Raw genomic sequence first — 13695 nt, 5'->3', positions numbered from 1 at the left:
CGTTTCCTGCCCCTCTGCTGCTGCTGTTCTGGGCAGGCGGCAGGACTGTTGCAGGATTTCCAGTGACTTGGGGAATAACGAGTTTGAGCCTTCCCACAGCCTGCTGCCCCAACCGTGCAGATGCCGGCGAACCCGGCCAGCTGCCTGGTACTGCCCGCTCCCCTGACAGGCTGTGTGGCCTCTTGCAGGAAATGAAGCGTCGCCATATAGCTAAGCCATTCTCCATGGAGAAGTTACTCTACCAGATTGCACAAGCGGAAGCGAAAAAGGAAAATGGCCCCACTCTCAGTACCATCTCCGCCCTTCTGGATGAGCTCAGGTAAGCCGGGGTCTGGCTTCCGGGAGCCCCGGCCCGGTCCCCTCTCTGGCTGGGGCCTGCTACGCGCTCGGCCCACGGGCGGAGGCTTTGGGTGCAGGGTGGGTTCTCTCTGCTCTTACCCACGAGGCGTGACGTTTGGGGTGGGCATGGGCGGGCGCTTCGTGAGGGGAGCATTGTCTCCTGGGGGAAGGCGTGGGGGCGGGCCTGCCCGGTGTCCCCGCGCACCTGCGGCCGTCGCCTCCAGCGCACCGCCCTCTCCTGGCTGCTGCCTACGGAGTCCGGAAGCAGCCCTGGCAGAGGCCTGCGGCGCGTGGGGGTGCGGGGGCTGCGGCGTGGCCCGGGCGGCGCGCTGACGGCCCGGCCCCGCTCTGTGCGCGCAGGGATACGGAGCTGCGGCAGCGGCGGCAGCTGTTCGAGGCCGGCCTCCACTCGTCCGCCCGCTACGGCAGCCACGACAGCAACGGCGCCATGGCGGATGGCAAGAAAAAGCCTCGAAAGTGGCTGCAGTTGGAGACGTCGGAGAGGAGGTGTCAGGTCTGCCAGCACCTGTGCTACCTGTCCATGGTGAGCTGGGGGGGCGCCTGGCGTGGGTGCGGGGGGCTCAGGCTTGCGGGTATCTGCAGTGGCCCCGTGTTGGGGGCCCAGTCCTCGCCCTGCCCCCTCCGCCCCCGCTGCTGCTCCGTGGGGGCCGCAGGGCCCGTCTGTCCTCGGCTCCGGCCTTGCGGGTTGCAGCCCGAGGACTCCGGACTCCGTCTGTGGTGAAAACGTGGGTCTGAGGAGCGCAGCTCTGCTTGTGTTCCGCGTGCCCCCCCCCCCCCCCCCGCATCCCCGCCAGTCTCCCCGGGGGTGGCTGCACGCACGCACGGCGGCCCTGTTTCTGTCCCAGCTGGTGGGGCCGCTGCCTCTCGAGAGCGCGGCGTAGATGGGAAGTGCCCCTCCCCTTGCCGTGGCCGCCGGTGTGTCCCCCAGCCTTAGCGCCCACGGCTGCCCTGCAGGGAAGGGGCCCCTCCCAGCTGCTCCTCGTGGAGTGTGAAGGTGGACAGAAGGGGGCGCTGTGACAAACACCACACGGGGGGCGGGGACAAGGGACCCCCCTCCTCACAGCTCTGGGGCAGGAGTCCCAGCCTGGGGTGTGGCCCCTGGCTCCCTGTGTCTCTACACACCCTCCCGCTGTGTGCCCCACCGCTAACAACTTCTCGCGAGGATGCCAGTCATTGGACGAGGCACCCGCTGGGACCTCCGCTTATCTGGGTTGCCTCTTCAGAGGCGCCCCATAAAGTACGGGGGTCAGGACTGGAGCCTGTGGACATGGGGCATCCCTGAGTCCATGGCATCCATATAGCCCATCTCACCTGCAGGTGGCTCCCAACTTAAGACGGTTGGAATTCGGATTTTTCTGCTTTACGATGGTCTGAAAGTGGTACACGTTCAGTAAAAACCGGACTCATGTTTTTATTTCTGAGCCCCTGTCCCCTCTGCCCCCTGCTGTGTGCCGACAGCCACTCTGTGTTCCGGTCCAGCACACCCTTTGGGAAACGTGAGATAGCCAGCACTTCGTTACCAAATAGGCTTTGTGCAGGAGGATGCCCGTGTGAGCACATGCAGGGTAGGCCTGGCTGAGGGGTCAGGGAGGTCAGCAGCATTACACATTTTTACGCATGGTTAGCTTGAGGATATTTTGAACTCTCGGGGGTTTATTAGGATGTGACCCTCTGTAAGTCAGGGAAGATCTGTATTTTCTTCTGCCTGGTCTGTTTTTTCCAAGGTATTTCTATGAGAAAATTTAGGGCTATGCTCTCTTAGAGAAAGTCAGAAGCATTTCCTCCGATCTTAAAACTGTTTTGGGAGAATCACTTGTGAAAGCCACGGAGCCCTGTGTGTGTCCTCTCCGCTTGGCTGGAGCCGATCCCAGGGGAGCGAGTCTCTTATTTCCGAGTCCGAATGGCGCTGTCACGACCTCGATGTGGGGCCCGGCTGGTTCCCGTCCGTGTGTGCTCAGGCCTTCCTGCAGACGGGCAGGCCAGGCCCTGAGAGTTGTCACCAGGTGTGTCCTAGCAGCCCCGGTGTTTTTTGTTTTTGTTTTTAAGATTTTATTTATTTGACAGATCACAAGTAGGCAGAGAGGCAGGCAGAGAGAGAGAGAGAGAAAGGGAAGCAGGCTCCCCGCTGAGCAGAGAGCACGATGTGGGGCTCCATCTCAGGACCCTGAGATCATGACCTGAGCTGAAGGCAGAGGCTTTAACCCACTGAGCCACCCAGGCACCCCAACAGCCCCGGTGTTTTAAGAAAGCAGAGAGTCTCCTTAATTTGTACCTAAAAAATGAGGTTTTATTTCATAATTTTCATAGCTTGGGTTAGTCATAAGCTTTGTGTTTTTGTTTATCATTTCCTGTTTTTGTCTATTTCTGTGCTTGGCCTGAGTATCTTTAAAAGGTGAGGGGTGGGGCGCCTGGATGGCTCCATGGGTTTAAGCTTCTGCCTTCAGCTTAGGTCATGATCCCAGGGTCCTGGGATCTAGCCCCTCATTGGGCTCTCTGCTCAGCAGGGAGCCTGCTTCCTCCTCTCTCTCTGACTCTCTGCCTGCTTGTGATCTCAGTCTGTCAAATAAATAAAATAAAAAAAAAAAAAGGTGAGGGGTTCCTTCCTCTAAGTTTTAGTTCCTCCCTCACGGCTTGCTTTACGAGCTGGCTGTTTGCCCTGCATCTTTGTGAAAAGGGGTCAGCCTCTTGCATCTCATGTATAAGACATTTCCCCTTTTTTCACTCAGGAGAGCAGGACTGGGGGTCACGGGGAGGGGTGAGGACCCCGACCCCGACACCAACCGGGTGTCCCTTTGGGGTCCGGATCCCCTGTGCTGGGGGTCCACAGGCCTGTGTGCCCCGGGCACGCGCTTTGACACTCCTGGAGGCTCCTGTGCACGCTGGCGGGAGGGGCCCATTTGGGTGGTTGGAGTTTTGGGGGGCAGTCTCTGGGTAACCAGCAGAACTGATGGGGCTATGGAAGAGCAGCGTGAGGACATCTGGGGGGCGCCCCTCACAGCTGCTCCGGCTCTAGTCTGCCACCTCGCGTCCCACCGTGGTTTGTGCACACGAGGTCTCAAATGCCCTGGAACTTGAGCGCTTAGAAACAGGCCTCACATTCTCCTCCTGCCTCCTCTGGCTTGTGGGCGGCGGAAAGCTGGAGGGGACACGAGGCCTCCACACCCGTGGGTGCAGCTCAGAGTCTCACGTGCTCGCTCCCCAGCTGCAAGTGCTGCCTGGTTTGGGTTTTTCATCATTTCCCAACATTTTCAAGTCCCAGGCACACTCCCCCGCCACCCCCAACTCCAGCCTGGGCGACAGGCCGGGGACAGGCCCCCTTGCTCTGTCGGGTGGCAGTGCCTCCAGGGCCTGTCCCCAGTAGAGCCCCGCCCTTCAGGACTGGCGCTCTTCCCGCAGGTCGTGCAGGAGAACGAGAACGTGGTGTTCTGCCTGGAGTGCGCTCTGCGCCACGTGGAGAAGCAGAAGTCCTGCCGAGGGCTGAAGCTCATGTACCGCTACGATGAGGTCAGTGCGTGCTGGGGGCGGCCCGCGGTGGATGGCAACTGTCTGGCTCTCCTGGGGCGCTAGGCACTCGCCACACAGCCCGGCTTGGGGATGGAAAGTAGCATAGGTCCAGCTTGTCTCCAACCTAACGAGAATCCCAGGGACTAAAATCAGATTTCTTTACTTTTGCGAACTTCATTCCATTCCGGTTTGGCTGTTCCCAGCAACAGTAGTTCTGCAGCCACAAGCCCGGTGCTCACTGCCCCGCATGGGGGCCCAGCCCAGCCCCCGCACAGCATCTCCATGTACAAGCAGCGTGGGTGCTGGCCACACGGGTGGGCTGTGTTCAGGAAACGAGGGGCCGTGCCATCCCCAGCAGCTGGGGCTGGGGTGCAGATCCGGGGGGCAGGGGAGGAACGCGGGCCACCTGCGCACGTCCACGACAAGACAGAATCTGGGGGGTTGGTGGTGGCACTGGCATTCCGGGAACTCCGAGGCCACAGAACCAAGTCTTCCTGGTTTCTGTTTTCTTGAAGTCCCATTCTGGGGTTCAGGGGCCAGGCCCAGAGCAGCCTTCCTCTCAGACACAGGAGGGAATTAGCCCTTCCCCTGGCCCAGCTAGATGCAGTCCTGTCCTTCCGCTGGCTCAGTGCCCCTTCCCCACAGTGTGCGGTCCCCGGGGCAGGGCAGGGGTGCTCTGCATCCCCCAGAGACTCCCCCTGCACCTGTTTCCTCGCATGGGAGTGTGCACGTGCCGGCCAGCCCTGAGCCAGGGCCAGGCCGGTGGCGCAGGGACACTGGGGGTGCTCCGGGGGCTCGGCTGCCTTCCATGGCTCTAGGAGGCACCGCAGACCGTGCTGGCATCTTCCATCCCACCCCCAGGTGAGAACTGGGGCGCCTCCCAGCAGGGCCAGGCAGCAGGCCATGGCACACGAGCCCCAGGACCAGCTCTAGAAGCTGGGATCCAGCTTTGTCCTCACCCGGGGCCCTCCGCAGGACCACGGAGCTTTTTTCTTTAGGCAACTAACTCCACAAGTCCTGTTCCACCTTCCAGATGAATCCCAGGTCCAGTTGGCTCTTGTCGCTTCTGTGCTTCTGTCCTTGTTCAAGGATCCGTGCTTTCGTGTCCCCTGTGGTCCTTCTCCGGGTTCTGTGACCGCTGCCCGTCTTTAGGGACGGACACCATCCAAAGCCCCAGATCTGTGGGTCGGTTGTGTCCACAGCGTGTCAGGCCCACTGCAGAGAGCAGTGTCTCCCAGGGGGAGCGGGCCACCCCATCCTGGGTTTGTCCCCACACAGGTGGCAGGCCTGTGCCTAGTGTCTCACCCGGCAGCCTCCTGGGGAATGCAGCCCTGCCCCTCAGAGGGCACAGCTCCCATTGTGACAGACCCAGAGTCCCTTTCAGATGGCAGTGGTGCCGTGTCACCTGTCCTGAGCAGCACATGCCCTTCTGCCAGGCCCTCGCACAGTGTCCAGAGAGGGGTCCTCCTCCCACAGACCCTTCCCCTGAAGGCTCCATCTGCCCGCAAGCTTCTGTCGTGCCACCGGCCCGATATCCTGGTGGCTGCTCTGGCAGAGGGGCCTTCTGGCAGCTCACGTCTGAGCACCAGGCGGGACTCCTCAGGGCTCAGGCTGTGGGTCAGAGGGGAGAGCCTTTGGGTAAGGGGGTGCTGAGAAGCGGACAACAGATGTGGGTCTTGTTTTTCAAGTGGGAGATCCAGTGAAGGCAGCGGGTACTTGGCTGTCCCTGCTGCGCTTCGGCGGCGAGTGCTGGGCTCTGTTCCCGGGCCAGCAGCGGGCTGGTGTGCAGAGCGCGGCCGCCGGCCCCAGGGGGCGTCCCCGTCTCCGGCCTATGTGTAGCAAGGTGTTGTGTGTGCCCAGAATACTGGACTGAGAGTCACAGGTCGGGTCCGTCTGAAGCTTCATCATTGGTTTTGATGAGGGAGCACGGTTATTTGAAGCCACCTCCTTTGTCGGTGGCCTTGGTAAATGAAAATCTGAATTTTCCTTCTCAGGATTTCCTGTTCCTTCTCAGGTTGGGGGGGGGGTGGTGTGTGTGTGTGTGTGTTTTTTTTTTTTTTTTTTTACCTGGGGAGTTGCTCACTCTGGGTTGTGTTTCAGAAATGGCTTGTGAGGTCAACTGCAGGTCCCAAGGCTGTATCCAGGCTGCCGGGGAAGGGGGGGGGGGGGGCGCCAGGCTTTCCTGGCAGTGGTGTGCCGGTGCACAGGCTGAGGCAGAGAGGGCGCTGCCCGATCCCTGCTGCTCGGCCCCTGCTGCCCAGCAGGCTCTGGCCGCTTGGAACCAGGTTTTTAAAAAGTTCCTCTATTTACCCTCGATTAGGTGCCGTAAGTGCTTTAAAGAATGGCCAGAGATGGCACTTTCATTAAGTGGGCGGTGTTGCTCCTTCCAGGGTGCTTTTCCCTTTCTTTCCAGACGGTTTTCACTTCCATCTGTAACACCTTCCACCCCTGTGATGAGAGCCTGCCTCCTGGAGGGCCAGCCTCAGACTCGCTGACCCCCGGGCCTTTGCATAAAGGAAGGGCCTCTCTCGTCCGTGTGTCCATATGGTTCCCTCCTTCCTTGGTCCAGAGCAGGTCCTTTTGACACGAAGGTCAGGCCACATGCCATTTTCATATTTTGGCCCACAGTCTCTCGTAAAACTGGATGGGTCAGAGTCGTGTGGATGTCACCCACACGTTCCTGATGTCAGCGGCTGAGTGAACGGGCTCCCCCTTGCCGAGGAGGGAGTACTGGGCGCATTTACAAGCAGACAAGTGCATGTGTCTGCACGCCCTGGTGAAGGGAGGCTCGCGTGTCATGGCTGGAGCGCAACAATTTTAGGCACTTGTCACCGTGTGGGCAGCAAGTAGACAGAACCCCAGCCCCGGGTCTTCCCCCACAAATGCCCGGTGCAGGCAGAGCTGGGCTCAGCGCCCTACTGTCTGGGCAGCTCTCGCAGCCATACCTCGGCTGCTTGTCGACCCCATTGCTAGGCAGCTGCCCCCCTCCTGGCTGTGGACAGGGACGCCTTCTCCTTCAGCTGCCAGGGAGGGGCCTCACTCTGCCGGAGCCTTGTTCTCACTGGTTCTCAGGCCACGGCTGCCAGAAGGGCTCTGCTGTCCCACGTGATGGTGACTCTGTGCTAAGCGTCCCTGGGTGGTTCTGGGCCAGTGCTCTTCTGGTTTCTTAATTCTCTCTCCCTTTCGACCCGAAACAGGAACAGATCATCAGTCTGGTCAATCAGATCTGTGGCAAAGTGTCTGGGAAGAACGGCAGCATTGAGAACTGTCTCAGTAAACCTACACCAAAAAGAGGGCCCCGCAAGAGAGCGACCGTGGACGTGCCGCCATCCCGGCTGTCATCCTCCAGTTCATCCAAAAGTGCTTCGAGCTCGTCGTGAAGATGCCAACACCCGTGTCGATTGATATATATTTTTTTGTAATTATTATATTCTAGTTTGGAGTACTTGCTGTAGGATACAAGCTGTCTTTGCACTAGCTCTAAAGAAGATTTTCTTCTGGTTTTAGAGAACTAATTTTGTTTTAGCATTAAACTGTTGAACTTTTTTTTGTACTTAGAATATATCTAGATACTGCAGTTAGATTTTTGAAACTGCCGTATATTCACTGTTTTAAAAACCCTTGAGGGGCTGTATTAATTTGTATCGCCCCTGTGGCTGAAAAAGCCTTTTCGTTTTTTGTTTTTTTGGTTTTGTTTTGTTTTGTTGTTTTCTTCGGTAACTTGGGGGAAAAAAGGCTTTTTAACCCATTTTGAAGAGGGTGAAGTTTGGAGAACAAATTTTAAAACCATCAGTCATGTGAGCAGATTTTTCTAGAGAGGAAAAGGGATAGGAGACACACACACGCACACACACACAAAACTTGAAAAGAAATGGCTTTACTTTGGCTGTCTTTTCTTCCGTCATGTGCAAAACGAGTTTGTAATTTTTAAAACCGGAGAACCCCCATTTTGCGTCTTTGGGCGGTCATGGCAGCTGAAGGCGGACGGAGTTTCCTAACCCGAGGCAAAACATGGAAGAGGAGCGCCGAGGTTCTCTTTACCAGCACATCACTATGCATCTGTTTTTGGAAGAGAGGAGAGCGAGAGAAGACGACTGCCTGCCTGCCTTGGAGGGGTCACGTGAGGGACACCTGTGCCTGATTTCATTAGGAAATCCATTCTGTTATTTTTTGGTGCTGTTGGCTACTTTATCAAAAACCCTTCAATAGCATCCTTAAGAAAAAAAAAGTGATCGAAGCCGCAAGTGCTTCTTGGTCCTAGATGTGCAATCTCTCTAACATTCCGTCTCCATCTCACCGCTTGTTCCCACCTTCACACGTCAGCATTAATCTTTCCTTCAGTTCGTTTCGTTGACGGTCACGCTTAGAGCCACTAGGAGGTCTGCAGTTCTGTTTGAATGTGAAAATGCATTTGCGCTCACCTTGTCTATTTTTTCTCTCCATGTTGTAACAAAAAGAAGAAAAAAAAAAAAGAATCCCATCCCTTTTGTACATACGCCTGTAAATTGTTTTAAATACTTGAGCCTTTTTCTCGGTGGGGGGTGGGGAGGGCGCGAAGACAAGATGAAGAAAAGCCTTACGTTTCCGTTTCTTCATCGGGTGGATTGGATGCTTACAGGGTTTTTCTTGTAACATTTATAAGTGCTGCTTACATCACTGAACAACAACAACAAAATAATAATGGAGTAGCTGTTGCCCTTCTCCGGTTGTGTGTACAGTATGTGTGGAATAAAAAAGGGAACTGTTTTCACAAGCTGTTCTTTGTTTCGTGATTGGATCCAGCGAGCCCGTAGCTGCCCCCGCTGCACTGAGCTTGGCCGGCGGGACTGTCCGGAGCGTCCTGTGATACTTTGTCGGTTGTTGTTGCAGAAGACTGAACTGTTTTTGGAATATTTAACAATTACATAAACAGAGTCAAGTGTTTTCCAATGTGGTTGTCCGGTTTTTATGGCCTTGCTGTGTACTTTCCCTCTTTTTGACAGTAAACTTCTGCCTATGGCTTACAGTTTGACATTTAATTTATTAGCGCTGCTCTGCACCCCTCCTGCGGGAGGGAGGACTTCATGTTGTTTATTGCCAGTTTTTTGTTTACTTTTCAGGTTTGTACTACAAGGTTTAATAATAAAAACGAAGTTTTTTGGATATTTGTCTGTCTTGTGGAAGATGGGTGACTGACACGAGCTCTTTCTTTCCAGTAACGGGGCAGAGGGCTGAAACCCCCTCCCCCCGGCCAGGGAGTGGAGGCGGCGACACCTCGTTCCCCCGGGGGCTGTGGGACAGGGCCTGACAGCCGGCCGGGCCCTGCTCTCTCACGAGGTGCTGGGCTAGGAGCGGTGGTGAAGGGGACACCGCCGGCTGGCGGCTTCTTGGCAGGACCAAGAACAGAGGAGTCACTCGGATTATGGGTCCTCCTCCTCTGGGCCCAGGTGTGTGTGCTCACAGTAAAGGCGGGGCAGCTGGTGCACGTGGTTTTGCACTCACACGTGAAAACCCACGCTGACCACGGCCGGGTTCTGGAGGAAGCGGAGTATACCTCCAAAAGGGCTTCCTCCTCCGCACTGCAGAGGCGGGGATGTGGGGCTCCCGGCCCAGCCCGGACCGACACGGGCTCCTCCGTGGCCCGCGGGGCCCCCAGCCACCCTCCCTGCACCGAAGGCCCAAGGACGGATCTAGCGGGAAGCCCTTCTGCACAAACTTTATTATCAGCTGTTCTTAGAGTCCGTTCCTCTCGCATCATCGGCAACCATGTAACAAGCCAAAGCCTCCATCAAACCACCTGCCTTCGCAGTGAGGATCCGCACACGGCCGCGTCTCCCCGGCCACGGCGTGGGAGCGCTGACCTAGGAGTCGCTGTCGTCCGTGTGTAAAGTGACGAGAGCAGTGTCCACCTCCACTCCTTCCTCGTCAGACTGGACAATGGGGGACTCACCACCGTCGCCGGGGGCCGGGGCGGCCAGCTCAGTGCAGAGGGACGGGGAGGGAGGCCGCATGGCTTGTGATCCGGCGGGAGCTGGAGCCGGGAGAGTGGCCTCGTGCTGACCGATCCCCGGTGCGGGCCCTGCGGAGTGGAGGAAATCTGCCATGACGTACGGCTACTGACAGCACGGCGGGGACGGTTCCGGGGACCCCGGGGCCGCAGAGCCAGCCTGCCCAGTGGGCTGGGAGCTGGTGGCACCAGGGGCCCCGAGCCAGGCCTTTCTACCAAGTCCAGGAAAACATGGTGCCAACAGCACAGGATGCATGTCTTGGAGGATCATCCCGTGTCCCCTCCGTGATCCCGATCCGTCTACATCCTTGGGAGTAATTCAGTAGAAACAAGGCTAAGAGAGAAACTCCCTGATCTTTCAGCAGTTCTCCCGATTCGTGGAAACTAAAAAGAAGGTTTTAATTAAAGGAGCCAAAGTCACGAACAGATGGTCGAGTCCCTGGGAAAGGGGCCAGCCCTCCTGCCGTTCCCAGCGTCCCGACCCTCCCGACCCTCTGGGGACGAGCCTCGGTGCCCCGGGGACAACAGGAAGGGGGAGGGCGCTGCCTTGTGCAGAAGTCAGAGGCGGCAGCAGCTGATGGGGAGGAAGGGGGCCCTGTGGTGCAGCGGGCCGAGCAGGAGGCCACAGTCTGCTGCTGGAAGGACAGGCCTTTGCTTACCAATGCCCAAGTGCGAACAGACCCCGCCCCGTCTGGAAGGACTGTCTCCCTGAGCCTGGGGACAGGGCTGGGGCCTCGGAAAATCATGTGCTGAACTTCCGTGACTCGCAGTTTGGGGAAGGCAGTGCGTGGGGGGACACATGCCCACAGGGTTGCAACTAATCTCCAGCTAGGATCCCGTGCAGAGCAAGAACTCCAGGAACGGGGGGCGCGGGGGGGGGGGGGAGATTGCGGGGGGATGGGAGGGGTCGGGGTGTGAGCCACGTGGAGCCCCCATCTCCTGTCCAGGCCAGACAGCCCGACTCCAGCGGCCCTCTGAGCCCTGGTGCAGCGGAACGGCCCCTGAGGGGGTGTGGCCCCAAGCACAGGGAGAAGTGGGTGACAGGGCAGGGGTGCGCTCAGGGACTGGCAGTCTGATCACTGTCCTCAGAGGGCTTCCCTCTGGAGGGAGAGGGTGTGTGAGTGTGACCGTCTGTGCAAGGTGGTCTCGCCCACCTGAGACTGGAGACAGCACCGCGTTGTCTTCGCCCCCGGAATTCAAGAAGACGTCCAAGGCCTCCTGGTCAGATATGTCCATCAGATCCATCTGCTCCAACACGTCGATGTTCACTTCCATGGACGACATGCTGCCCATGGGCTCTGGGAAGAGATGGACGCAAGAGGAAGTGACGCTTCCAGTGGCGAATAACCTTCTAAAAGGTGAGCTTCAAATGCAAAGGCTAACGTTCATAATGCATAGGTATGAGGTATCCGCCACTCGAACCTTCTACACCACAGCAAGGACCACTCCCAGTCAGGCACTGTGACTGCCTCCTGGACCAGCCTTGGTGACTTTGGATCCCTCCGGCAGCAGCCCCAGTTTCAAAGAGCCCTCCTGTCTGCACATGACCCTGAGCTTGATAATCCCTGCTGAAGCTGTCCTTGCCCTGGTGACCTCTCTTTAGTCTTTGCTCTGAACCGCAGACAAGGTCTGGGCAGCTGCGGGCTGGTGAGCGGGGCCCACGAGCTCCCCGCAGTGAAAGCACAGAGAGAGGGAAGTCAAGTCAGCCCTGGGCCCCGGGGGGGACGGCTGCCCCTGCTCCGGAGCCCTGTGCCCGCTACCTCTGTGGCCCAGAAAACTGCAAGCCCTGTGGTGTCACCATTCCGGGCGTGACAGTGTCCGGCAGACACAAGTTACTTCTGGATGTGGACGCAGCCTCCGCCCCGCTCTCCAGGGCACCCGGGAGCCGGCACTCGCGAGCGGGGCTGGCGGAAGCGCGCGGGGCAGCGCCCCCTCCCGTTCCATTTGTAATGAATAAGTACTTTAACGAACTTGAGTCAAAAAAAAAGGGCTTACTGGACAAACATTTGAGAAAAGCCAAGTAACTTCCAGATAGGAACATCTGTCACCGGAGTGGAGAACTTTGGGCAGGAGCTAAATGGAAGGTGAGTGACGGCCTGACAGTCCGCAAGCGCGCGCTAGACCCAACCCGCGCAGGGGAAACGCACAGGCCGAGACAGGCCGAGCACGTCACGGCTCCAAAGCCCAGGGACGGTGGGGAGCAGCAAGGCCCATGGGTGAGGAGTTCACCTGCCGGAAGATCCGATCTCCCAGACCAAGGGGGCGGGATCTCCCCCGTGGGAGACAGATAAAAGGAACAAACCCCTGTCAGCGGCAGGGCAGCTGGGGGACGTGAGAGGGAAGGGGAGATGGGGCAAGGGAGGCCATAACCAGGCTGACAGCTTCTCAACAACAGAAGCCGGGAAACTGCGGAATAAGTTGAGAGAGGTGAGACGAACGTCCTAAAATTCTAGAACATTAAATGGCATTTAAGATCAAGGATCACATACGAGCTCAGACAAAGCTTGCCCCATGAATTGGCACGCAGGGCCGAGGGGCTGCAGAGGGCAGGTCCGGGCCACGAGGAAGCCTGTTTCGGGAAACGTCTCGGCATGCGAGGCCACAGACAACCAGGAAGCTGGTCACAACGGTACCCCGTGCAGGGAATTCGCTTGCAGGACCAGCGTATGGGGCACGGGTGACAGGAGCCACGCGGGTGTGTGGGGAGCCTGTGGGGTGGGAGGCCCTGCTCCGAGGGGGCGGGGGACCAGAGCATCTTGAAGCACAGCATTGTCAATGGTCAGTGTGAGATTCCAAGAAAGAGCACATCGTTTCTTACCCTAAGTGTGACGGAGCTTACTCGAGCTTAAATGACCCTTCCCCCTCCCCCCGCAAAGTGGCAATATCCAAAGCCACGTGGACTGAGGACAAGGCTACGCAGTCCCCGTGCTGCATCACAGCCCAGCTGGTCAGGGGCACTGTGCCCACTGGTCAGATGTGGGCCCTGGGGGTCCTCTTCGGCGGCCGCTGGGCTGTCAGAAGGTGGAGACCAGGCAGGTTCTCCTTTACGGGTATGGAGGCCTGTCAGCTTGCCTTTCTGGCTACTGGCCTTGCTTTGGCACAGTTAGGAAACATCCAGAAGCTCCCTTTCCTGTCTGTCCCACCCTCTTGAAGAGGGTGGGAGTAGGACTTAGAGAAAAACTGGATTAACAAGCATTGGAACAGCACAACGAAGATTTAGGTAATGAAGCTACCTATGTCAGTTATCTCAGCAAAGGCAAATCAATCAGATTTGCCGGTTGTAACAGGCTATAAGACTGAATTAAAGTGATAAAAATCTACCTATGTTTCATTCATAGGAGACACTCCTAAAACACAAGGACATTAAAAAAACATGAAAAGCTTAGGAAAAATGGAAAGTAGTTGAACAATTAACTTGAAGAAAGCTGACAGTAATTTTAATAAATAAAACAGACTTTAAGGGAAAGCAAAAATACTGGGGTAAAGTGTAGAACTTAATAAAGGTTCAGTCTGCAAGGACAATTCCAAACTTTGTGTGACAATACAATTTGTGGTTACATTTGAAGAATGGCAGACAAGGAAGATCTAAGAAATCATAATCATGAGGGGGAGGAAGGCTCAGTATACCTCTTTGGTAATTACATAACCAAATGGTATAAAATGTAGTGATAGGCAATATTTCAACAGCCCAACTTACAAACTTGTTAGAATTTTGCTCTCAAGTACACAAGCAGACAAACTCTAAGTCTTGAATTAAAAAAAAAAATCCCATTCTCTGACAACCACAATGAAGTTTAGTAGAAACCAGTAACAAACGGTAACTAGAAACACCTTCACGCGTTATT

At 56.9% G+C, this 13695-nt stretch overlaps 2 protein-coding genes across 5 annotated transcripts in view; one reads left to right on the top strand and one right to left on the bottom strand.

The window, feature by feature from the left end:
• Window positions 1-9006, top strand: part of JARID2 (jumonji and AT-rich interaction domain containing 2) — a 257939-nt gene extending 248933 nt beyond the window's left edge. For all 3 annotated transcript variants that reach the window (XM_047734111.1, XM_047734113.1, XM_047734112.1), the window contains 4 exons: window positions 189-319; window positions 700-883; window positions 3757-3864; window positions 7062-9006. In XM_047734111.1, coding sequence (XP_047590067.1) covers window positions 189-319; window positions 700-883; window positions 3757-3864; window positions 7062-7244 — 606 coding nt within the window. In that variant the 3' untranslated portion in view covers window positions 7245-9006. The remainder of the gene's footprint in view (window positions 1-188; window positions 320-699; window positions 884-3756; window positions 3865-7061) is intronic.
• The window catches only part of DTNBP1 (dystrobrevin binding protein 1), a 134093-nt gene continuing 127951 nt past the window's right edge, over window positions 7554-13695 (bottom strand). For both annotated transcript variants that reach the window (XM_047734114.1, XM_047734115.1), the window contains exons 9-10: window positions 11005-11148; window positions 7554-9922 (exon numbers count right to left, since the gene is read on the bottom strand). In XM_047734114.1, the coding sequence (XP_047590070.1) occupies window positions 9705-9922; window positions 11005-11148 (362 nt within the window). In that variant the 3' untranslated portion in view covers window positions 7554-9704. The remainder of the gene's footprint in view (window positions 9923-11004; window positions 11149-13695) is intronic.

This window comes from Lutra lutra, chromosome 6 (genome assembly GCF_902655055.1).
Source record: "Lutra lutra chromosome 6, mLutLut1.2, whole genome shotgun sequence".
NCBI lineage: Eukaryota > Metazoa > Chordata > Mammalia > Carnivora > Mustelidae > Lutra > Lutra lutra.
This window is presented reverse-complemented; position numbering and strand designations above follow the sequence as displayed.